The sequence below is a fragment of the Rhinopithecus roxellana genome, chromosome 7 (genome assembly GCF_007565055.1).
Source record: "Rhinopithecus roxellana isolate Shanxi Qingling chromosome 7, ASM756505v1, whole genome shotgun sequence".
In the NCBI taxonomy this organism is placed as follows: Eukaryota; Metazoa; Chordata; class Mammalia; order Primates; family Cercopithecidae; genus Rhinopithecus; species Rhinopithecus roxellana.
Genome location: NC_044555.1, coordinates 36,488,382 through 36,512,222, shown reverse-complemented (window position 1 = coordinate 36,512,222; position 23,841 = coordinate 36,488,382). Strand labels below are relative to the sequence as shown.

The 23,841-nt window shown below is 35.8% G+C and overlaps 2 protein-coding genes across 6 annotated transcripts in view; one reads left to right on the top strand and one right to left on the bottom strand.

Annotated features, from left to right (window-relative positions):
- Positions 1 to 14,563, bottom strand: part of FAM133A (family with sequence similarity 133 member A) — a 54,866-nt gene extending 40,303 nt beyond the window's left edge. The window contains exons 1-3 of one of the 4 annotated variants that reach the window (XM_010352965.2): positions 14,302 to 14,370; positions 13,821 to 13,894; positions 10,618 to 10,652 (exon numbers count right to left, since the gene is read on the bottom strand). The gene's annotated coding sequence lies outside the window, so the exon portion shown is untranslated. Of the gene's footprint in view, positions 1 to 10,617; positions 10,653 to 13,820; positions 13,895 to 14,301 lie in introns of all 4 variants that reach the window. The other 3 variants (XM_010352967.1, XM_010352966.2, XM_010352964.2) reach the window with 3 other exon arrangements.
- A 352-nt stretch (positions 14,564 to 14,915) lies between these two features.
- On the top strand, positions 14,916 to 17,633 carry NAP1L3 (nucleosome assembly protein 1 like 3). Of its 2 annotated transcripts, XR_004058451.1 has the most exons (2): positions 14,916 to 16,856; positions 17,206 to 17,551. XR_004058451.1 is itself a non-coding variant. In XM_010352963.2 (1 exon), the coding sequence occupies exon 1, from the start codon at positions 15,267 to 15,269 to the stop codon at positions 16,782 to 16,784; it is 1,518 nt and encodes a 505-aa protein (XP_010351265.1). In that variant the 5' UTR covers positions 14,916 to 15,266; the 3' UTR covers positions 16,785 to 17,633. The 2 variants fall into 2 exon arrangements, 1 of the variants encoding a protein (XP_010351265.1); XM_010352963.2 differs by having other exon boundaries at positions 14,916 to 17,633.
- The last annotated feature ends 6,208 nt before the right edge of the window (positions 17,634 to 23,841 follow it).

The following is a 23,841-nucleotide window of genomic DNA, read 5'->3' as shown; positions in this document are numbered from 1 at the left end:
AATTAATGACTCACATTCTTGCATTCATTCATCATAAGTTCAATTGGCAAAAATGATTTCGAGAAAATGAAATGAAATGAAAAAAGTTTTATTATAAGCTAAGGAACATCTACTACATACATAACACTGTGTTATCAAGAAAACAAATAAATAAATGATACATGATCTCTCCTCTCAAGGGGTTTATAATCTATATGGGAAAAGTGAGGCACATAAATAGTTAGACAAAGATACAAGATTACCATTGAAAAAAGATATTAACAAGCAATACATGATTAAAAGAAAATGAGGAAACAGAAAATCAGTGATTCAGGGACCAGAAAAAGGAGAGCTAAGCCTTAGAAAAGATAAGTTGAATATTAAAATATGAGAGATTTGGAGAAAAGGCAACCCTTACACACTACTGATGGGAATGTAAATTAGTATAGCCATTTTGAAAAAACAGTTTGGCGGTGCCTTAAAAAACTAAAAATAGAACTACCATATGATCCAGCAATCCCACTGCTGGGTATATATACCTCTGCCAAAAAAAAAAAAAAAAAAAAAAGAAAAAAAAAAGAAAAATCAGTACATCAAAGATGTATCTATATTCCCATGTTTATTGAAGCAATTTTCATAATAGCCATGATAGGGAATCAACCTAAATGTCCATCAACAGATGAACAAAGAAAATGTGATATACAAACATAATGGAATGCTATTCAGCCATAAAAAGAGTGAAATCCTGTCATTTGCAGCAACATGGATGAATCTGAAGAAGATTATGTTAAGTGAAATAATCCAGAGACAGAAAGATTCCACATGGTCTCACTAATATGCAGAATTTAAAAAGTTGTTCTTATGGAAGTAGAAAGTAGATTAGTGGTTAACAGAGGATGAGGAAGGTAGGGAGTCCCTCTGGGGATGGGAAGAGATTGGTCATTCCTACAAAGTTACAGTTAGGAAGAATAAATTCCGGTGTTCTATTGCATAGTAAGATGACTAAAGTTATTGACAATGCATTGTATATTTCAAAATCGCTAGAAGAAAGGTTACTGAATGTTCATCACAAAGAAATGATGTTTAAGGTGATGCATATGTTAATTGCCCTAGTTGATCATTATGCAATATATATACATGTACCAAAACACCATGTTGTAACCCATAAATATGTATAACCATTATGTGTCAATCACATAATTTTTTAATTTTTTAAAACATTTTTAATTATATTTCAATAGTTTTTGGGGCACAGGTGGTCTTTGGTTACATGGGTAAATTCTTTAGTGGTGATTTCTGAGATTTTGGTGCACTAATCACCTGAGCAGTGTGCATTGTACCCAATATGTAGTTGTTTATCCCTCACCTCTTCTCATCCCTCCATCCAAGTCCCCAAAGTCTATTATATCATTCTTATTCCTTTGCATCTTCATACTTAGCTCCCACTTACAAGTGAGAACATATGATATTTCTTTTTCCATTCTTGAGTTACTTCACTTAGAAAAAGAGCCTCCAGTTCCATCCAAGTTGCAGCAAAGGCCATTTTATTCCATTTTATGGCTGTTGTATATATACCACATTTTCTTTATCCACTATTGGTTTATGGGCATTTAGGTTGGTTCCATATTTTTGCAATTGTGAATTATGCTGCTATTAAACATGCATGTGCAGTCATACATCTTTTTACGAAGTAACAGGTCAAAAGCATTTCAGGCAGTGGGAATGGGCTGAGTGAGAAGAGCAGATAGGAAAATTCAGGGCTTATGCAGAGGAAAATTAAGTTTGGAAAAGTAGGCTGAGGCCAGAAAGTGAATGGCCATGAATGCCTGATAAATGAGTCTAGACTTGTTAAAATAGCCCTTTACTAAGCACTATTATGTGACTGGTGGGTCACATGCCTAGTGGGCATCTTTTGTACATTAGACAATGGAAATCCATTTCTTCTGTCTCATGGCACTCTTGTTTTCTTTTGACAGTAGTCAAGTGAGACTATGACCAACAGACTCACCCTCCTATAGCCAAGTAGCAAGTAATTGGATTGAAAATGACTGATGTTCCAGTTTATCTCAGCCTCAACATCATGATTAGACTATTCTGGCTATGGGGCCATGTTGTACTCCCTGTTTCCTTGGTCTGCAGGGCTACTTCAGTTTCTGCCTGTTTCCACACCTGACTCACTAGCCTCCCATTGATTCTGTGAGACCCTGATATTTTTCCAATGAATATTACATAAGTTAGCCAGAGTCTATTTCTGTTGCTTTTAACCAAAAAGTCCTAATTGACATAGCTATGTATTATTTTCCACGTTTCACTGAAAAGAAGACTATGTATTTGTGAAAGTAAATTCCCAAGGCCACACAGCTAGCAAGTGGCAAAGGTGGGTATGTTTGACTCTGGAATCTAAGTTGTATAAAATTACCTACTAGAGGCTATGTGGCAGGCCAAAGTTTAAACTCTAATTTAAATCTTCAAAACTGATGTTCTTATCCCTATGTCATGCTGGCTTTAAATGAGAAGTGACTGCAGATTTTAGAGAAGGGAATGATATAAAGAAAATTACATTTTAAAAGGGTTAATTTCTTTTATATTTTCTTTTTGGGGGGGCAGGGGGATGGAGTCTCACTCTGTCACCCTGGCAGGAGTACAGTGGCGCCATCTAGGCTCACTGCAGCCTCTGCCTCTCAGGTTCAAGTGATTCTCCTGCCTCAGCCTCCCGAGTAGCTGGGATTACAGGAGCCTGCCACCACACCCAGCTAATTTTTGCATTTTCAGTGGAGACCAGGTTTCACCATGTTGGCCAGGCTGGTCTTAAACCCCTGACTTCAAGTGATCTGCCCGCCTTGGCCTCCCAAAGTGCTAGGATTACAGGCATGAGCCAGCATGCCTGGCAAAAGGGTTAATTTCAGAGTATGTACGTTGGAAGGGAAGCAAGAGAGCTTGAGGCTGGAAGATAAATGAAGGTGAGGTGAATAATCCATGTGGGAAATGACAGAAGTCTAAACAGTGAAATGATGATTGGAAGGTAAGACAGTGTAGAAGGGAACAATTATTAGAATATTCTATCAGTGTTCCTGGCTATCTCTCTGAAATTTGCATACTATTAATTTTTCTTTTTACTATTTTATAATAACGTTGGTCCCATGACTTCAAATTTCAGTCCAGTAAGCATAAGTCTTACTGAATTAAATAGAATCTCTTGGTAAGCATATTATAAATTTATAAGCATGCATAGATCATTTGCAGCTAAATTAGGTACACATCATTTGCAGAAAAAGTGCAATCTGCCTAGTGATTTTGTGATCAAGCAATATTTTATAGGTTGAAATTTCTTCAAATCATCACAAAACTACAGGAAAAAAGGTATCATAAAATTAAGATAGACATTTGTAGAAATTGGCTCAAGTTTTTCCTACAAGAGTAAAAATAAACTTTTCAGAAGAATGATTAGCCAACTTACAATCTTCATTTTACAGGCAAGAAAAGTCTCTAGAAGCAAGAGTCATTTTCTCCATTAAAAACAGCTGTATGAGTCAATAAGAAAAAGAAGTTTTGAAATAAGAAGAAATTAAAATAAAAGTAATTTCACAGAACTTAGACAATGAACATAATGGAGAGGAGGATAGTACTGCCTCTGATAAGTTTATAGTCATCCCAAGAAAATAGCCATGCTATTTGGAAAGAACAACAATACATAAAAGCTTCAAATATCTATCAGAATAAAGCATAAACTCTTTAAAAATGGTACAATTTACATGGCACCCATGTATGATGATACCTCAGAGCAGCCTGTATGAGTGCTGTTCAAGTGAAAGATAGTTCCTATTTTGCAAAAGTAGTAATTGAAACGCTGTTTCAGCTCTCTATATAAACTTTGACCAAATAATGACCCAATTTAAGCAAACAATGTTATTCATTATTATCTTAAATGTGTTTTTTTAATTATAAAAATAATACATGCTTATTTTAAAAATTCAAAAAGTGATTCAGATAGAAAATAAAAAGTTAAAGCTTTTCCTTCAATCTAATTTCACTGGTTCCATGTATATATTGTCAGACATTTTTCTATGTAAATGAAAACAAACTCACATGCACAAACATATATACATCTATATTTTTTATATAGATGGGATCAAATAATAGATATTGTCTCACAACTTGCTTTTTTCATTCGAAACTCTATTACGGACATCTTTTTTACATATTGAGAACCAGCTCTGTTGTTCTAAATTACCAAGGCAGATATGTCCTTAAGCTCTGGTTTCTGGCATTTTCCCAACCATCTAAATGTTTCAATAACTGACTTTTGTATTTAAAAAAATTTGACTTCTTGCACAAAAAGAGGCACATAGTTCAATAGAACAGAACAGAAAATCAAAAAATTAATCCACATATCAACAGCCAACTGATTTTTGACAAAGGCTCCAAGAACACTTATTGGGAAAGGGCAGACTCTTCAATAAATAGTGCTGGGAAAACTGGATAACCATAGGCAGAAAACTGAAACTGTACCCCCCCACCTCTCTCCCTATACAACAATAAACTCAAAATGGATCAGACTTAAATGTAAGACACAAGACGATAAATCTATTAGGAGAAAACATAGAGTAAATGCTTCAGGACACTGGTTTGGGAAAAGACTTTATGAATAAGACCTCAAGAACACAGGCAAAAATAAAAAAATGAGGCTATATCAAACTAAACAGCTTATGCATAGCAAAGTAAACAATCAACAACGTGAAAAGTCTACCTAGAGAATGGGAGAAAATATTTGCAAACTATTCATCCAACAGGGAATTAATATCCAGAATATGCAAATAACTCAAAATGGCAAAAATAATTTTTTTTCAAAAATTGGCAAATTATCTGAACAGACATTTCAAAAGAAGACATACAAAAATGGCCAATAAATATATGAAAACATGTTCAACATCACTAATCATCAGGGATATGCAAATCAAAACCACAAAGAGATATCATCTCACCCCAGTTAGGATGGCTATTATAAAAAAGATAAAAATTGACAAATGCAGGTGACGATGCATAGAAAAGGGAATTCTTACACATTTTAAGTAGTAATGTAAACTAGTACAGCCACTGGAGAACAGTATGGAGGTTCCTCAAAAAACAAGCATGTATTATTTTTATAATTATAATAGAAATATGACTTGACTTTCCAAAGAAAAGTATCTTTTAAACAATAAAGAAATTGAAGGGAAGTTGTTTTCAGTAATTTATGAGACAGGACAATGCAATGTGGCAAGTTTGATTATGCTTAATTCAAGCAACAGATTCTGATAAGAATAAAAGTAATTGGGTCATTAGGGTAGCCATTTTATGAGATATTCAGAGTACTGTTTATTAAAATAAGAAGTTCTAGTAATTTGATTTATATTTTCCTTTGAATGCTCATTATATGTAAAGCAATTTTGCAATAATTATCTAGGAATATTGTCCTTTTGAAATAAAATACTAATGAAATAAAAGGGTTAAATAAACAGACATTTTAATTTAATATTAAGTGTGGATCATCATTAGATTCCAAAATTTTTCTCCTGAAGACTCTGTGTGTCCTCCTAACTATTAATAGTTTATGAGGTGTTACTATTTAGAAGTTGGTTGGCAAAACACCAATTCTTTAAAACCTGAAAATTTAGGAAACTAATGTAATTTGTTGCATGACAATTATGCATCAGTAAATCAGGCACAATTAAGAGACAATTGTTAAATTAGAATGCAATTAAAGGCTAAAAACAAATTTTATTTGAACAGCAAGTAAAAATGGTACTGCTGGCTGAACGTGGTGGCTCACTCCTGTAATCCCAGCACTTTGGGAGGCCAAGACAGGTGAATCACTTGAAGTCAGGAGTTCGGGACCAACTGACCAACAGGGTTAATCCCCATTTCTATCAAAAATACAAAAATTAGCTGGGCATGGTGGTGAATGCCTGTAATCCCAGCTACTTGGGAGGCTGAGGCAGGAGAATGGCTTGAACCCAGGAGGTGGAGGTCGCAGTGAGCCGAGATCACACTATTGCACTCCAGCATGGGCAACAAGAGCAAAACTTTGTCTCAAAAAAAAAAAAAAAAAAAAAAAAAGGTACTGCTGCAAGGAAGCCAGTTCATTTGTTTAAGAAGTTAATTAGTACAGTACTAAATGTATTCTTGTGCAAAGCAATACTCTGAGCGAGGACAGAGGATTATAAATAAGAAAATATCTTGGTCCCTGTTCTAGGTAAATTTAAAATATACATAGGAAAATAACATGTATGTGTACACGCAACAAATGATGTATGTGGCTCTGTTATAATGTTCATCATAAAGCACACAAAAATGTAATACACCCCAAGCAAATAAACTCTGAAGGAAAGAAAGAGTTAAAGAACTATGTTCCATTGGGTAACTATTCCTGGAGAAGATAAGTTTAGTAAAAACTGTTTGGACATGTACTATGTTATAAGAATTTTACATGTACTATGTCATTTCAAGCTCACCATTGCTCTGTGAGGTGGGTACTATTATTATCCCCATTCTACAGATGAGGAAATTTAGGCATAGAGAGTTAAGAAATTTGCCCAAGGTCACTAGAGGGTAAAGGACACAGCTTGTACTTATACACTGGTTGGATTCAAGACAGTGGAGTATCACTAAAAGTTTAGGATTAGAGCAAGGATATAAGTGTTTTCAGAAAGACCTTTCTAAGAACTATGTATAGCATATCTGAGAGGCTAAGGAGCAGTTTGGGGGCTGCTACAAGCAGATTGGTCAACTAGTCTAATCATTTACATAATTTTCTTTTCATGTCATATTTAATCTCTCTTACAAAGAAGGCTATAACACATTCTCATGATATAAATAATGAAACAGTTTTAATTAAGGTATCCAGTTACCTCTAAACAAACAAACAAAAATACTCATTCTTTTAGATAGACAAATGCTGGTTATAAGAGAAGACAGACAAACGTGGTCAATATTATAATTTTAAAATTTTGTTTACACCTGTTTTAAGAGAGTTGTTAAATCAAAGTAATGAATCTAGAGAATGCATGCCTCTTTCTTCTTTCTCTGAGAAGCAGATTTTTTAACCAAAAGCAACAATTAGTTCACTGACATCTTGTTTGTTTACTCACTTCTTAGAGAATTGTGAAGTGTTAGCTATCATTCCCTTGAACGTATCAACACTAGATTTGATGAAGCATTAGTCTATACTACATACTAAACATATACTTTCACAGAAACATCTACCAGAATGGAGAACAACTAATTTTTTTCTCAGAGGAGGGACCTAATGAAATTAATTAAGTATATTTGGATATTCTGGAAAAAAATCGGCAGAAAATGCCACTTTGGGCTTCTTCTACTTTGTCCAAATAAATTGCAAAATGGGGAAATAGCCATTGCATAGATAGACAGATAAATATGATATATCTAAGATATCATATAAGATATATACATACATATCATATGCACATAAGATATATCTATCTATCTACATATAGTAAACATTTTTCATTTTTCAAAGTCTGGATTTTTCTTTCCTTTTTAGTAAAATTAAATAAAATACTTTCAAACTTGCAATAAAAAGGTTTGCTTTACTTGAATTTTAGGATAGAAATTCTTCAGATGAGTACTGTAGGCAAAAAATTCTTCATTACCCTTGTAAAAATATTCTTCTGTGATGTGGTTTTACATTTTGAAAAATACATGCTGTTTGTACATTCAAAACTAGCATTAGCAACGAAAGCAAAAATAGACAAAAGGCATCACATCAAACTAAAAATATTCCTAAAATGAAGGAAGTAAATGAGTAAAGAGACAACATATGGAATGGCAGAATATATTTGCAAACCAAACATATGATAAGGGGTTAAATACTCAAAATGTATAAGGAACTCAAACAACTCAGTAATTTAAAACAACATGATTTAAAAAATGGGCAAAAGATCTGAAGAGAGGTTTTTCAAAAGGCATACAAATGGCCAACAGGTGTATGAAAAAACATTTGACATCACTAATCATCAGGTAAACGCAAATCAAAACCATAATGAGATATCATCTCACGCCTGTTAGGATAGCTATTATCAAAAAGACAAAAGGTAAATGTTGGTGAGAATGTGGAGAAAAGCTAACCCTTGTAAACTGTTGTTGGTAAGGTGAATTAGTATAGCCATTATGGAAAACAGTATGGACATTCCTCAAAAACTACCTTAAGAATGGAACTACCATATGATCTAGTAATCCCAGTACTGAGTATATATCCAAAGGATATGAAATCAATACATTGAAGAGATATCTGTACTCCCATTTTTATTGCAGCATTATGTACAATAGCCAAGATATGGAATAAACCTAACTGTCCATCAATTGATAAATGGATAAAGAAAATATTGTATACATACACAATAAAGTATTGATCAGAATTTCAAAAGGGAAATTTTGTCATTTGTGGCAACACACATAAACCTGGAGAACAATATGCTAAGTGAAATAAGCCAGGCACAGAAAGACAAATACCACGTGATCTCACTTACATGTGGAGCATAAAAATGTCACATTCATAGAAACAAAGAGTAAAATGGTGGTTATCAGACGATTGGGAGTTGGGGGTTTGAGGAGATACTGTTCAAAAGACACAACATGGCCTGGCAGAGTGGCTCATGCCTGTAATCCCAGCAATTTGGGAGACCAAGAGATCATGAGATCAGGAGATGGAGATCATCCTGGCTAATATGGTGAAACCCCATCTCTACTGAAAAAAAAAAAAAAAAAAAGGAAAAGAAAAGAAAAGAAAAATTAGCCAGGTGTGGTGGTATGCACCTGTAGTCCCAGATACTCGGGAGGCTGAGGCAGGAGAATCACTTGAACCCAGGAGGTGGAGGTTGCAGCGAGCCGAGATCGCAAACTGCACTCCAGCCTGGGTGACAAAGCGAAAAAAAAAAAAAAAAAAAAGACACAACATTTCAGTTAGACAGGAGGGAGGTAAGAGAGATTTTGAGGGTTCTCACCAGAAAAAAATAAGTATTTAAGGTAACATATATGTTAAAATGCTTGATTTAGTCATTCAACAATGTATACATATATCAAAACATCATGTTATATGGCAAAAATATATGTAATTTTTACATGACAATTAAATTTTCTTTAAAAAAAATAGCGCTATGTTAAATATCCAAATTGGGAAATTATTTTCCTTATCTTACATTGCATTAATTTTAACTTCCCTTTTAAACGCCATGCAGTTAAGGGTATAGTGCTAGAAATGCAATTCAGAAATGTTTCCTTAAAAAATAAAAATCTGTAACAACATACCATATTCTGTTCATTTGAGTATATCTGTATTATAAGAATAAGTATAAAATGAAATATTTTTGTTTGAAAACCACTGCTATCGTTTAAAATGTCATAAAACAACCAGTTTTATTTATTACTATTAATAATAGCAACATCATAACAACCAAGGTTTTATTATTATTCTTTTTTTAACCATAATTTATTAACAGCTTGAATATACTTTCTATTTAATATTTCCATTTTAGCAAGTAGGTCTCTCTTTATCAGATGTGAGAAAAACAGGGCATTATTTGTGCTCCTGGATAATGCTAACTACCATTCTTGTGGCTGGGCTGTGGACATCTACACACTGGCAACTCCACAAAATAGAAGAACATTTATGGGTTTTTTTTGTTATTTCTGTTCTAGGTTTTTACTGCTGTTATCTGACCCTCTATCTCACATAGTCAGGAGCAGAAGTGAAAGGTCAAGGATGAAGATCCAGCTCCTGTGACTGTCTCCATTGTAATGAAATTCTGTTATCACACAATTTTGTTCTCATTCTTTCCAGAATGTATCTAACAAATGGATAACTACCGATTGTGTCATTAAAATCAGTACACAAAGGAACAGATTAGAGAGTCCAACACAGACCCACACATACAAGGACAGCTAATTTTTGACAAATGTGCAAAGGCAAGTCAGTGGTGAAAAGACAGTCTATTTAACAAACAGTGCTGGAAAAACTGTAAATCTACATCAAAAGAAATAAACCTTCAATCCATACCTTGTACTTTTTGCAAAAATGTATCAGACCTAAATGCAAAACCTAAAAGTATAAAACTTAAAAAAAAAAAAAAGGAAGGAAATAATTGTGACTTTGGGTTAAGCAAAGATTTCTAAGAGATGACACCCAAAGTATGCTCCATAGAAGAAAAACAAGATAAATTGGACTTCATCAAAATTGCAAACTTCTTATCCCAATTACCTTGATTTGACCATTACACATTGTATTCATGTATCAAAATCACATGTGCCCCAAAATATGATATATGATGTATCAATATAAAAAGTACTAACGTTTCCTCTTTAAAAACAGTAAAAGACACCCTTAAGAGAATTTAAAGAAAATATGCAGTCTGAGAGAAAATATTTGCAGAAGTTATAACTGACAAAGAACTTGCATCCAGAGTATATAAAGAACTCTCAAAGAAATATAAATTAAGATCACAATGAAATACTACTGAATACTTATTAGAATGGCTAACTTTTAAAACACTGCCCATATCAAATGTTAGCCCTGTTGGTGGAAATGCAAAACAACCACTTTGGAAAATAGGTAATTTCTTAAAAAGTGAAACATACACCTACCACATGATCTAGTCATTCCACTCCTATGTATTTTGCTAAAAGAAATTAAAACATATGTCCACACAAAACTTATATACAAATGATCATAGCAGGCTTATTTGTAGTAGCCCAGAACTCAAAACAACAAAAATGCCCATCAACTAATTGTAGTATTGCCAAGTAATGAATAATTACTCTGCAGTAAACAGGAAAAATAAACTCCTGATACACACAACAACATGGGTAAATTTCAAAATAATTCTGCAGACAGGCAAAAAGAGGAACATACTACATTATTCCACTTATATAAAATTTTAGAAAATGCAAATTCATCTATAGGAACAGAAAACAGATTAGCTATTGTCTAGGGACAAGAGGAGGGATTCAAAGGCATATGAGGAAACTTTCAGGGATGATACAATTTTCATTATTTTGTCTGTGGTGATACTTTCACAGATACACACATTTGTTGTGTGCCTATTATACATCAATAAAATGGTTTTTAAACAAGAATTAACTTGTATATTCAGATAAAACTTGTCCAAGAAGAACAGGAGGAAGAGTCATTCAAAAATAAATGAACTTGCAATGCTTCGCTTCTTAGATACCTACAAAAAAATGATAAAGTTGCTACACGTGTCATTATACACTTTGTGTGTTTGTGTGGCAGGAGTGGGTGGTGGAAGGGATTGTGTGTATATTCATATTAAGGGAGATAGCAACAGATGTTAATGTACTATGTTCAGGCTGAGTATACTATCAGATTCTGTGTTATGTATCATCTCATGTAGAAGCATGAACATTTAGCCGCCCCCCCCACAAAAAAATCATCTAGTAATTGAACAAAGAACATATCACTATGTAAATAATTTATATATAACCTTATTAAGAAAAACAAGCATATGATATGATAAAACTAATACTTACATTTCACAGTAGAACAAATAGGATATAATGCAGCAATTAAACTGATTATGAAGAAAAAGCTTATTTTATTTTAGATACCTACTACATAAAATTAAATAAACTAATCAACCAAAAAAAAAAGGCTACAAAAATAAAAGTGTGTTACAAGATACCTATGTATACACAATTAAAGTAGAGAATTGTGATTAGAAAAAGTCATCTACTTTCAACATTTTCATTGCCTATATCTAGGAAAAAATAATTCCAAATTGAAAATCACAATTGTTGATTAATACATTATTTTCATATGATGTTTTTGTAAGCTTTTTTCTATTTTTCATCTCCATGTTCCATTCCAAACTTTTCCAGGATCAGTGTGAGTGGTTAAGTAGTTATCCGTAATCCTTGAAAAGCATCCAAAAAAACCCCCAAGTATCCAAAAAAAAAAAAAAAACAACCAATTTTAATATGAAATTTAGTCACGTTTGCCCAATATCATGCATTATTTCCTGAAGAAATCATAGTTGTCTTAAGTAAGTCAAGGCCAAAATCATTTTACCTTTACAGTTTCACCATTGATTAACTTTTTGCTTAATTCAGTAGAAAACAAAAAATATGAATAGACAATTCTCAAATAAACATAAACATATGAAAACACAATCTTACCACTAATCTAAGAAATACAAATACTAATATTGATAAATTAATTTGGAGATGTTGATTACAAATGTAAACGTAAGTAGTGATTACTTCTCAGTGGTATTTTGAGTTACTTTTAATTTCTTCTTTGCATTTCAATGTATTGTCTGACTTCATCAATGAACACATAGCATTTTCACAAAATGTAAAGTTATCTTAACACCGACTCATTAGTTGTTTGCAGAAAAAGTTGACCAATGGATCAGAAAAGAATTTAGAAACAGACCCACGCAATTTATTTAATGTGATCAAAGTAGCATTTCAAGTAAGCAGGAGATAGAAAGATTACCAAATAAATGATACTAGAAGAATTAGCTAGCTAATAAAAATAAGTATTTTAAAAATCTGAATCCCTACCTCATGACTCATTCTAAAATACTAATTCCTGATGCTACAAAGTTTAAAACATAAGAGCATACTTTTTTTAAATCTCCATAATTTAAAAAGAAATAGTAAGTCTCAGAACAATATTTATGGTATAACACCATTGATGTAAATCATTGTTTCTATAACATATGCTTTGATTAAAATTATTCAACGAAAGGATATGCACTTAGTAAGTTTCATTCACCATTATACTACAATCCTCTACCACATTTGCCCGGCATATGACAGGCACAAAAGCATATTAGCTGAATGACAAAAAAAATGAACCTTTATGCACTGTTGGAATTGTAAATTGTGATAATCATTCTGCAGAGAGTTTGGCAATATGTATACAACAATAATTCCATAATATGAAATGATCTTTCCCAGGCCATTCATTTCTAGGAATTTATCTTATGACCAATTTTCAGAAGTGCATAGAAATATATGCTTTAGGTATCCAGGGACACTTATTATAGCAGGAAAATAGTATGTATATAAGGGGAGAGATGGTATAGAAATAGCCACCCTATAAGAGGAATCTGTTCAAATAAATTAAGGCAATTATTTCCATGGAATATGCACTTATTTAAAAATAAGATGTTGATCATTTGCCATGAAAATATAGCCATTAGTAACTGATAAATTAAATGAAAAGACTACAAAACATAATATGGTATCACGTAGATAAAGCAGTATACATAAATAGGCAGGTATGTATATGCACAAGGAAATTTCTGGAAGGAAGTGCATCAAAATGCTAGTAATTCTTATCATTTGGTGGTTAAGATTGTGTGTTTTTACTACTGTTGGAATTTTCTGTATTGAGGTTTCATCTTTGCAATGTTCACAGACTTTGACAATTAGAGATATACAATAAAAGTAAATGCATTTATGAGACAGAAAAGCGTTTCATAACTTTTAAAAAACGTGACTACATGACAAAGCACAAATTCTATAAAGATTAATCTAACTTTAATACAGTTCCTCATTTGAAATGAATAATTTATCATATTTCATATTTTAATTTACCACTTGTATTCTATGACCAGGTTTAGATAGTTAATGCGGTTAAGTAGCTTATTGTCTACATTAGTATGCCAAATTACCTCTGTGGATTTTCCTGTTTCCATAGAATTATCAAGATTATTATCTAAAATACATCTCTAAATGACTGCATCCTGTAAACTTTTATTCAGATGGAGATGAGTAATTTTTGTCATTCTTTAAAATGTGCTAAGTATGATCCTTACCTTTCAATGAAAAGTAAATACTCGTCTTTTTTATTGTACCAAGGGAGTTGTTCTGTAGCAGAAAAAAAAAAATCCTGTAAATAAAAACAACAAATACCCGTTTTTAAACTTCATTTTGCAAAAGTTTATTCACATATTACTGGACTTGTAAATCATACTACAGTATGGCTAGAATTTTACAACATTAAAAGGAAATTGGTGGCAGATGACATCGCATACACTGACAGAAGATGCACATTCATTAGCACAAATTCCCCCTCCCATCCCACTGTTCTTGGAATTGAAACCTGCTGCACAAAAGTATAACGCAAATCATTTGCTTTTTAACAATACTACCTAACATTTAATACACTCTTTGTTTTAACTACAAGGTTGTTGCAAGCATTGAGAAGGGCTACGTGGCAAGTTAGCAGCAAGGTTGGGGTATATAATATGCCAGCCTAAAAAGAGAAATATAATAAAAATGGTGTAACTGACTCACGGCAACATGGGTTCGCAAACCTTGTAGATGGATATAAACCAGGCTTGCCAAACATCACAGACAGCACTTATTAAATCAGCTTCGTGGAATGCAATACGCCTGCTGTCTAGTCCCTCCCCCCTCTGCCAATAACCGACTCTCCCCTTTTTTATCCAGTGTAAAAATACATGCTCATAGAATATTTAGAGAAAATCGTTTTGTTTTTAAATCGTCCACAGTCACACTACCCAATGACGCCATTTGGACCATTTTCATTCAATTTTTTTTTTTTTTTCTTTTACAGATTTTTGTCAAGAGACCCGTGACAAACTAAACGGGAATTCAGGATGGGCGGACGGGAGAAGGAAGACACGCCTCTTCTGCCCTTGTTAGGAACTATGGCTGGTATTTTTACCTCATGTCTACGCTTTTTTTCTCTTTTAATTATAAAACTATAAATATAGACTTTTTGGGGGGCAGGGGGACACCTTCCAGGGGGTCGCACCTCAGCCGGCGAGCAGCGTCTGGGAAGGTGGGCGGAGCCAGGAGTAGTGGCGTTTGGCCGTTCGTTGGGCGTACGGTTTGTCAATTAAGGTGGACCAGCAAATGAGGAGCGAACTAAAGGCACACTGGGAACGAAATTAACGGGAGGTCTGACCGCGAGGGGAGGGGGCTCGCGATCTAAAACGAGAAGAGATCTCGGGGTCTCATACTGCGCCATTCGGCTGCGGTACATCTCGGCACTCTGTAGCTGCAGCCGGGAGAGGCCTTGCCGCCACCGCTGTCGCCCAGGCCTCCACTGCCGCTGCCACCTCAGCGCCGGCCTCTGCATCTCCAGCTCCAGCTCCGCTCTGCGCCGCTGCTGCCATCGCCGCTGCCACCTCCGCAGCCCCGGCCTCCGCCGCCGCCACTCAAGCATCCGTGAGTCATTTTCTGCCCATCTCTGGTCGCACGGTCTCCGCGGTAGAGTTTTTCAGGCTTGCAAGATGGCAGAAGCAGATTTTAAAATGGTCTCGGAACCCGTCGCCCATGGGGTTGCCGAAGAGGAGATGGCTAGCTCGACTAGTGATTCTGGGGAAGAATCTGACAGCAGTAGTTCTAGCAGCAGCACCAGTGGCAGCAGCAGCGGCAGCAGCACTAGTGGCAGCAGCAGCAGCGGCAGCAGCAGCAGCGGTGGCAGCACTAGCAGCCGCAGCCGCTTATATAGAAAGAAGAGGGTACCTGAGCCTTCCAGCAGGGCGCGGCGGGCCCCGTTGGGAACAAATTTCGTGGATAGGCTGCCTCAGGCAGTTAGAAATCGCGTGCAAGCGCTTAGAAACATTCAAGATGAATGTGACAAGGTAGACACCCTGTTCTTAAAAGCAATTCATGATCTTGAAAGAAAATATGCTGAACTCAACAAGCCTCTGTATGATAGGCGGTTTCAAATCATCAATGCAGAATATGAGCCTACAGAAGAAGAATGTGAATGGAATTCAGAGGATGAGGAGTTCAGCAGTGATGAGGAGGTGCAGGATAACACCCCTAGTGAAATGCCTCCCTTAGAGGGTGAGGAAGAAGAAAACCCTAAAGAAAACCCAGAGGTGAAAGCTGAAGAGAAGGAAGTTCCTAAAGAAATTCCTGAGGTGAAAGATGAAGAAAAGGAAGTTCCTAAAGAAATTCCTGAGGTAAAGGCTGAAGAAAAAGCAGATTCTAAAGCAGACTGTATGGAGGCAAGCCCTGAAGTAAAAGAAGATCCTAAAGAAGCCCCCCAGGTAAAGGCAGATGATAAAGAACAGCCTAAAGCAACTGAGGCTAAGGCAAGGGCTGCAGTAAGAGAGGCTCATAAAAGAGTTCCTGAGGAAAGGCTGCAGGACAGTGTAGATCTTAAAAGAGCTAGGAGGGGAAAGCCTAAAAGAGAAGACCCTAAAGGTATTCCTGACTATTGGCTGATTGTTTTAAAGAATGTTGACAAGCTGGGGCCTATGATTCAGAAGTATGATGAGCCCATTCTGAAGTTCTTGTCGGATGTTAGCCTGAAGTTCTCAAAACCTGGCCAGCCTGTAAGTTACACCTTTGAATTTCATTTTCTACCCAATCCATACTTCAGAAATGAGGTGCTGGTGAAGACATATATAATAAAGTCAAAACCAGATCACAATGATCCCTTCTTTTCTTGGGGATGGGAAATTGAAGATTGCAAAGGCTGCAAGATAGACTGGAGAAGAGGAAAAGATGTGACTGTGACAACCACCCAGAGTCGCACAACTGCTACTGGAGAAATTGAAATCCAGCCAAGAGTGGTCCCTAATGCATCATTCTTCAATTTCTTTAGTCCTCCTGAGATTCCTATGATTGGGAAGCTGGAACCACGAGAAGATGCTATCCTGGATGAGGACTTTGAAATTGGGCAGATTTTACATGATAATGTCATCCTGAAATCAATCTATTACTATACTGGAGAAGTCAATGGTACCTACTATCAATTTGGCAAACATTATGGAAACAGGAAATACACAAAATAAATCAATCTGAAAGATTTTTCAAGAATCTTAAAATCTCAAGAAGTGAAGCAGATTCATACAGCCTTGAAAAAAGTAAAACCCTGACCTGTAATCTGAACACTATTATTCCTTATAGTCATGTTTTTGTGGTTTCTTGGTAGTCTATATTTTAAAAATTGTCCTAAAAAGTGTCTAAGTGCCAGTTTATTCTATCTAGACTGTTGTAGTATAATATTCTTCAAAATATGTAAGCTGTGGTCAATTATCTAAAGCATGTTAGTTTGGTGCTACAGTGTTGATTTTTGTGATGTCCTTTGGTCATGTTTCTGTTAGACTATAGCTGTGAAACTGTCACAATTGTTAACTGAAACAAATATTTGCTTGAAAAAAAAAAAGTTCATGAAGTACCAATGCAAGTGCTTTATTTTTTTCTTTTTTCCAGCCCAGAAGACTAAGCGTTTAAATCTGCTTGCACTAGCTGTGCCTTCATTAGTTTGCTATAGAAATCCAGTACTTATAGTAACTAAAACAGTGTATTTTGAAGTTTGACTGCTTGAAAAAGATTAGCATACATTTAAGAATGTCAAGACCACATTTGATTCAACTGAGACCTTGTGTATGTGACATATAGTGGCCTATAAATTTAATCATAATGATGTTATTGTTTACCACTGAGGTGTTAATATAACATAGTATTTTTTAAAAAGTTTCTTCATCTTATATTGTGTAATTGTAAACTAAAGATACCATGTTTTCTTTGTATTATGTTCTACCTTCCCTTTCACTGAAAATGATCACTTCATTTGATACTGTTTTTCATGTTCTTTTATTGCAACCTAAAATAAATAAATATTAAAGTGTGTTATACTATAAAAATCTAGCCTTTTCTCCTGACTATAAAAGAGGGATACTTATCATAGAAAAAGTAGAGGATCACAAGGAAAGGGACAATTTAATAAAATGATAATTATTATTAACATTCTGATGTATTTCCCACATCTTAGCTTTTCTGTTGGAGGACACTCATTCAAGCTTTTGGAGAGCAATGGGACAAGGAGAAGGAACAGGGCATGGAGGGAAAGGAAGAGAAAGGTAGAAGAGGGTGGAGATGGGTAAGGGAGGAGGGAGAAAGGAGGGGTAGAGAAGGAAGGAAAGAGGTGAAAAAGGGAAAGGGAGGAAGGCGGGTAGCAGAAGGAATGGAGGGGGCAAAGGGAACTGGAGAGAAGAGGGGAAGGAGAGCGGGAGTACCTCACTCACAACGCCACTTATATGTAAGACAAGCTATGGAACGTCACACTACCTTGACTCATTTTTTCTTACAGGTGACACCAGGCTTTCATCTCTTCACCATGCAGCTGGTCACAGAGAGATCCTAAGATTTTGGTTTGAGGTAAGTGTGAGGAGGTTCCCTCACACTTAAACTCAGTTTACCAGGGAGCTTTGCACTGGACATAAAGGGAGCAGCACAGCATATAATAAAGCGGTATCTTATTTCACATTTGTCGTTTCCGGGTCCACATATGTTTTCCTTGAAAACCTCATAGGAAACTGTAGCCAAAGTAAGACAGGATTTTAGAATTTCTGGCTCTCTAGGCATAAAATGATCTATAATAGTCTTCCATACACCACCATATATAGTTTAGCATCTAGCTTTTTTGTTGTTGTTGTTGTTGAGACGGAGTCTCGCTCTGTGCCCAGGCTGGAGTGCAGTGGCCGGATCTCAGCTCACTGCAAGCTCCACCTCCCGGGTTTACGCCATTCTCCTGCCTCAGCCTCCCAAGTAGCTGGGACTACAGGCACCTGCCACCTCGCCCGGCTAGTTTTTTGCATTTTTTTTTTAGTAGAGACGGGGTTTTACCGTGTTAGCCCGGCCAGCATCTAGCTTTTATTCTGCTTAACAATAGTCACTCCCCAATTTCTATAATGTAAAAATATTAAAACTGATGTCATATTTAACCAACCACACGTGTTCAGATAGTTAGGTTTACTTTATGATTTTCCACAACATCAGGAAGCAAATTATTGTTTCTAGCAATACCACAGCATTTTGTTTTGTTTTGTTTTTGTTTTGTTTGTTTGTTTGTTTGTTTTGAGACAAAGTTTCACTCTTATTGCCCAGGGTGGAGTGCAACCTCCGCCTCCTGGGTTCAAGTGATTCTCCTGCCTCAGCCTCCCAAGTAACTGGGATTACAGGCATGTGCCACCACACCCAGCTAATTTTGTATTTTTAGTAGAGACGGAGTTCCTCCACGTTGCTCAGGCTGGTCTTGAACTCCCCACTTCAGGTGATCCGCCCACCTCAGCCTCCCAAAGTACTGGGATTACAGGCATGAGCCACTGCGTCCAGCCCACTGCAGTTGTTTTTTTTTTTTTTTTTTTTTTTACAGTGCCTATTTTATTTCTGAGATTTTTGCATCCATGAAGAATGGATATGGCAGATTCACTTATATGCCAAAACTAAAATGAAGAATGTAACAAATATAGTGTATCTGGCTCCTGATGCATAGGTACCCAAATTGGATATATCCTGTACTTGCCAGGCATCACAAAGAGCAGAGCCCTTAAAACTTCTGCATAGGATGCAATATACTTTTTGCATCTTAGAACTTTTAGCAAAGTATTTAACACCTTCCCTTTCTGTGTTCTCCATATTAAAGGAACACATGTTATTATAGAATATTTGCAAAATAGAAGCAGAAATGCAGAAGATAAAAATCACTCAGAAGCACACTATACTAAGATATGCTCTTTTGTGGATTGGTGTATTTTTTCCCAGTTTATCTCTTGATAAGGTTTTATTACTGCTCTTTTTAACTTTAAAGTTAGATCTAGGGACGGGTCAGGGTTTCAGAGAGCCAAAGATTTATGCATCAGTAAAACTGGGACACCGGAAATGCAATGCAATCAGCCAGTAGTGAATGCTTCAGCCACCTCTGCATGTTAAGGAAGGTGGGTAGATCCAGAAAACTCGTTGGGCTGGCACATGTATTGGGCTGCATGTTTGCCCATCACACTGGCTCAGACAATGAATGATGTTAGAAGGAGAAGCCCGCTGGAAACAAAGCTTAGGGGAAGGGAAGATAGTGAGAAGTGTTCAATGAGTCATCTTCCGCACCTTCCTTATCGTTGGCTGTTTCTTGTTGCTGTAACTCAAAGCTGAGGCCAGCTGCCCCCAGCCCAAGGAAAAGGTCACCTCCTCCTCCAGACTGCTCCTCCACCCCCTCTTTATCTTCCTTTGCAGTTCAGACCACCTCCTTGTTAATGAGCTCATTTCCCTCCTGAGTTGGGCTCTGAGCATCCACCTAGTCATTCTAAATGTTGGGTCTTTTTTGTTTAATGTGGCAGACTCAGATAACAAGAGACATCTCTAAGCAGCAGCAGCAGAGACTACTGAAAAGGTAATGGAAGGAACCTGAGCTGTGAGCGAAGAAAGTGACAACACGGTCAAAGGATGCAAATGTCACGTTCTGCAGCCTGGAGTGCTCCAAGCCTGGAGGTGCCACACTATCCGGCAATGCCAGTTCATCTGCCGTTAAAAAGCTTCAGGGTGATGTAATAAGATAGAAGCTGATTTTTTTTATCAGGCATTGCAGGCTCTGGGAAAAGGTATATATCTTCACTTTATGAGGTGTTTGAGCCCACCAACACACGTATGAAGATGTGTGATTATGCCTATAGATTACAAAGTGAATGTCCTGAAAGTGATGAGGTTTTGAATAAGGAGAATCTGGATTCTAAGGTAACTGGTAAAGCTGAGAAACAAAAGGAGGGGCAAAGATGGGAAAGGAGAAAAATGATTTAGGAAAAAACTCCTTAAAGAACTGAGCAAGTGCCGACTTTTTGAAGTTATAATTTATATTTTATTTTAACAAAATATTTCAAAATTAAGGTGTTGAAGAAGATAGGAGCTGATGTTAAAATGAGATTTCCTGATCCCTTCCTCTTTGAATATTCAGAAAATGGGGTCTGTAAAGAATGTCACATAGACCACAGGAAAATTAAAAAAAAAAATCTCTCTAAAAGTAAGGTAATCACATGTTAAATCGGACACTCCAACCCAAACTGAAGAAGTTCCCAAAGACTCTTTATTTCCTTTAGTTCTCTTGAAACACAGTGCTTGAAAGTGGAACCCATGAAGAAAGTAAGTCAGGTTCATTTGTAACTTTGTGATTGCTGGAATTTAAGTTACATGCTTTTCTAATTCAGCAAAGAGATTTACACTAAACAGAAGAGTCTGTTGGAACCTAGGATGACAGCAAACTGAAAGGCTGACAGATCTTGATCCAACTATTTATAAGATGGAAAAGCTGAGTTTTCAAGATCTGGAAAATACTTTGAACCTCTGAACTCAGAAAACAACATGATTTGAAGAAGCAGAGTATATAACCTGCAGTATAATATTTCAACACAATTATGCATTACTTAAAATTTTACATTTTGTGTTTTTTGTAGATTATATTTTCAAAATGTCAAAAGTGAAATGTTTTAGTATTAAAAGACAGTATTTAGAAGTATGCCTTTCTTTGAGACGAAGAACACAGCAAATTCTCTAGGAAATCTTTATTTATTGCTATGTAGTTTAGTCCTCATGATGTATTTTTATCATATAGCTATTAGAGAGCAACGGTAAAAATTATCAGAAATTTTCAGTGAAGCTAATATTCACTTGAGGAAAAATACACTTGAAGAATGAATCCAAGTGCATGTTCGCCTCCAGCTCAGAAGTAGGAAGGGTTTAAGTCATCTTGTACCAGGTGCACATGCATTATTTTGCTATACAAATAGACTTATTTATTATGCAATAGTACATTACAAAATACCTCTTGAATAAAGCAACATAGAGCTAAGAATTTTCAGAAACCCATTGGCATAAATTCTTGTAGATTATTTATAGTTTTGAATTTTGCATGACACAAATTTATAAAGAAAAAAATAATACTTAGACTATTACTTCCCATAGTAGTGTCATTAAAAGTTACTGTTTGCAAGTGGTTTTCTCATTCATCTTTTACTCTTCAATTGTATTTGTCATTTTTAAATTATTATGCTTAATCACCTTAGTTTGAAGATGATTAAGCATATTTTCTTTGCATTGTGCTTCACTAAAAGCTATCATATTGTTTTATTACATCTTCTGATTATAAAATGTGTTCACTATAGAAAATTTGGAAGATATATTGAAAAGTACAAAATAGGCCGGGCGCGGTGGCTCAAGCCTGTATTCCCAGCACTTTGGGAGGCCGAGACGGGTGGATCACGAGGTCAGGAGATCGAGACCATCCTGCCTAACACGATGAAACCCCGTCTCTACTAAAAATACAAAAAACTAGCCGGGCGAGGTGGCGGGCGCCTGTAGTCCCAGCTACTCGGGAGGCTGAGGCAGGAGAATGGCGGGAACCTGGGAGGCGGAGCTTGCAGTGAGCTGAGACGGTGCCGCTGCCCTCCAGCCCGGGCGACAGAGCGAGACTCCGTCTCAAAAAAAAAAAAAAAAAAAAAAAAAAAAAAAAAAAAAAAAAAAGAAAAGTACAAAATAATTTAAAACTTTATTTGAAATTTGACACTTTATATGAAAACATATCTATGTATATATCTTTAAACATGATAATTACTATTTTATACCTTTTGTATTTCATTTATTATATTTTGAAGTACTATCTATATCAGTGCATGTAAATCTTCACTCTTTTTAGTTGTATTTGATTTATAATTGATGTGTAATAATTGTACATTTTTTATATTTATATTCTTTCTTTAATTACACTTTAAGTTCTGGGATACATGTGCAGAATGTGCAGGTTTGTTACATAAGTATACACGTGCCATGGTGGTTTGTTGCACCCATTAACCCATCATCTACATTAGGAATTTCTCCTAATGCTATCTCTCCCCTAGTCCTCCACCTCTTGACATGTCCTGGTATGTAATGTTCCCCTCCCTGTGTCCGTGTGTTCTCATTGTTCAACTCCCACTTATGAGTGAGAACATGTGGTGTTTGGTTTTCTGTTCCCGTGTTAGTTTGCTGAGAATGATGGTTTCAAGCTTCATCAGTGTCCCTGCAAAGGACATGAACTCATCCTTTTTTATGGCTGCATAGTATTCCATGGTGTTTATGTGCCACACTGTTTTATCCACTCTGATGGGCATTTGGGTTGGTTCCAAGTATTTGCTATTGTGAACGGTGCTGCAATAAACATATGTGTGCATGTGTCTTCATAGTAGAATGATTTATAATCCTTTGGGTATATACCCAGTAATGGGATTGCTGGTTCCAGATCCTTGAGGAATCACCACACTGTCTTCCACAATGGTTGAACTAATTTACACTCCCACCAACAGCCTAAAGTTGTTCCTATTTCTCCACATCCTTTCCAGCATCTGTTTTTTCCTGACGTTTTAATGATCGCCATTCTAACTGGTATGAGATGGTATCTCATTGTGGTTTTGATTTGCATTTCTCTAATGACCAGTGATGATGCCCTTTTATTTTCATGTTTGTTGGCCACATAAATGTCTTTTGACTAGTGTCTGTTCATATACTTTGCCCATTTTTTGATTTTTTTTTCTTGTAAATTTGTTTAAGTTCTTTGTAGATTCTGGATATTAGCCCTTTGTCAGATGGATAGATTGCAAAAATTTTATCCCATTCTGTAGGTTGCCTATTCCTGCTGATGACATTTTCTTTTGCTGTACAAAAACTCTTTAGCTTTGGATCTCGTTTGTCTATTTTGGCTTTTGTTGCCATCACTTTTGGTGTTTTAGTCATTAAAGTCTTTGCCCATGCCTAGGTCCTGAGTGATATTGCTTAGGTTTTCTTATAGGGTTTTTAAGGTTTTAGGTCTTATGTTTAAGTCTTTAATCCGTCTTGAATTAATTTTTGTATAAGGCATAACGAAGGGGTCCAGTTACAGTTTTCTACATACGGCTAGCCATTTTTCCCAACACCATTTATTAAAAAGGGAATCATTTCCCCATTGCTTGTTTTTTGTCAAGCTTGTCAAAGATCACATTGTTGTAGATGTGTGGTGTTATTTCTGAAGCCTCTATTCTGTTCCATTGGTCTATATATCTGTGTTGGTAC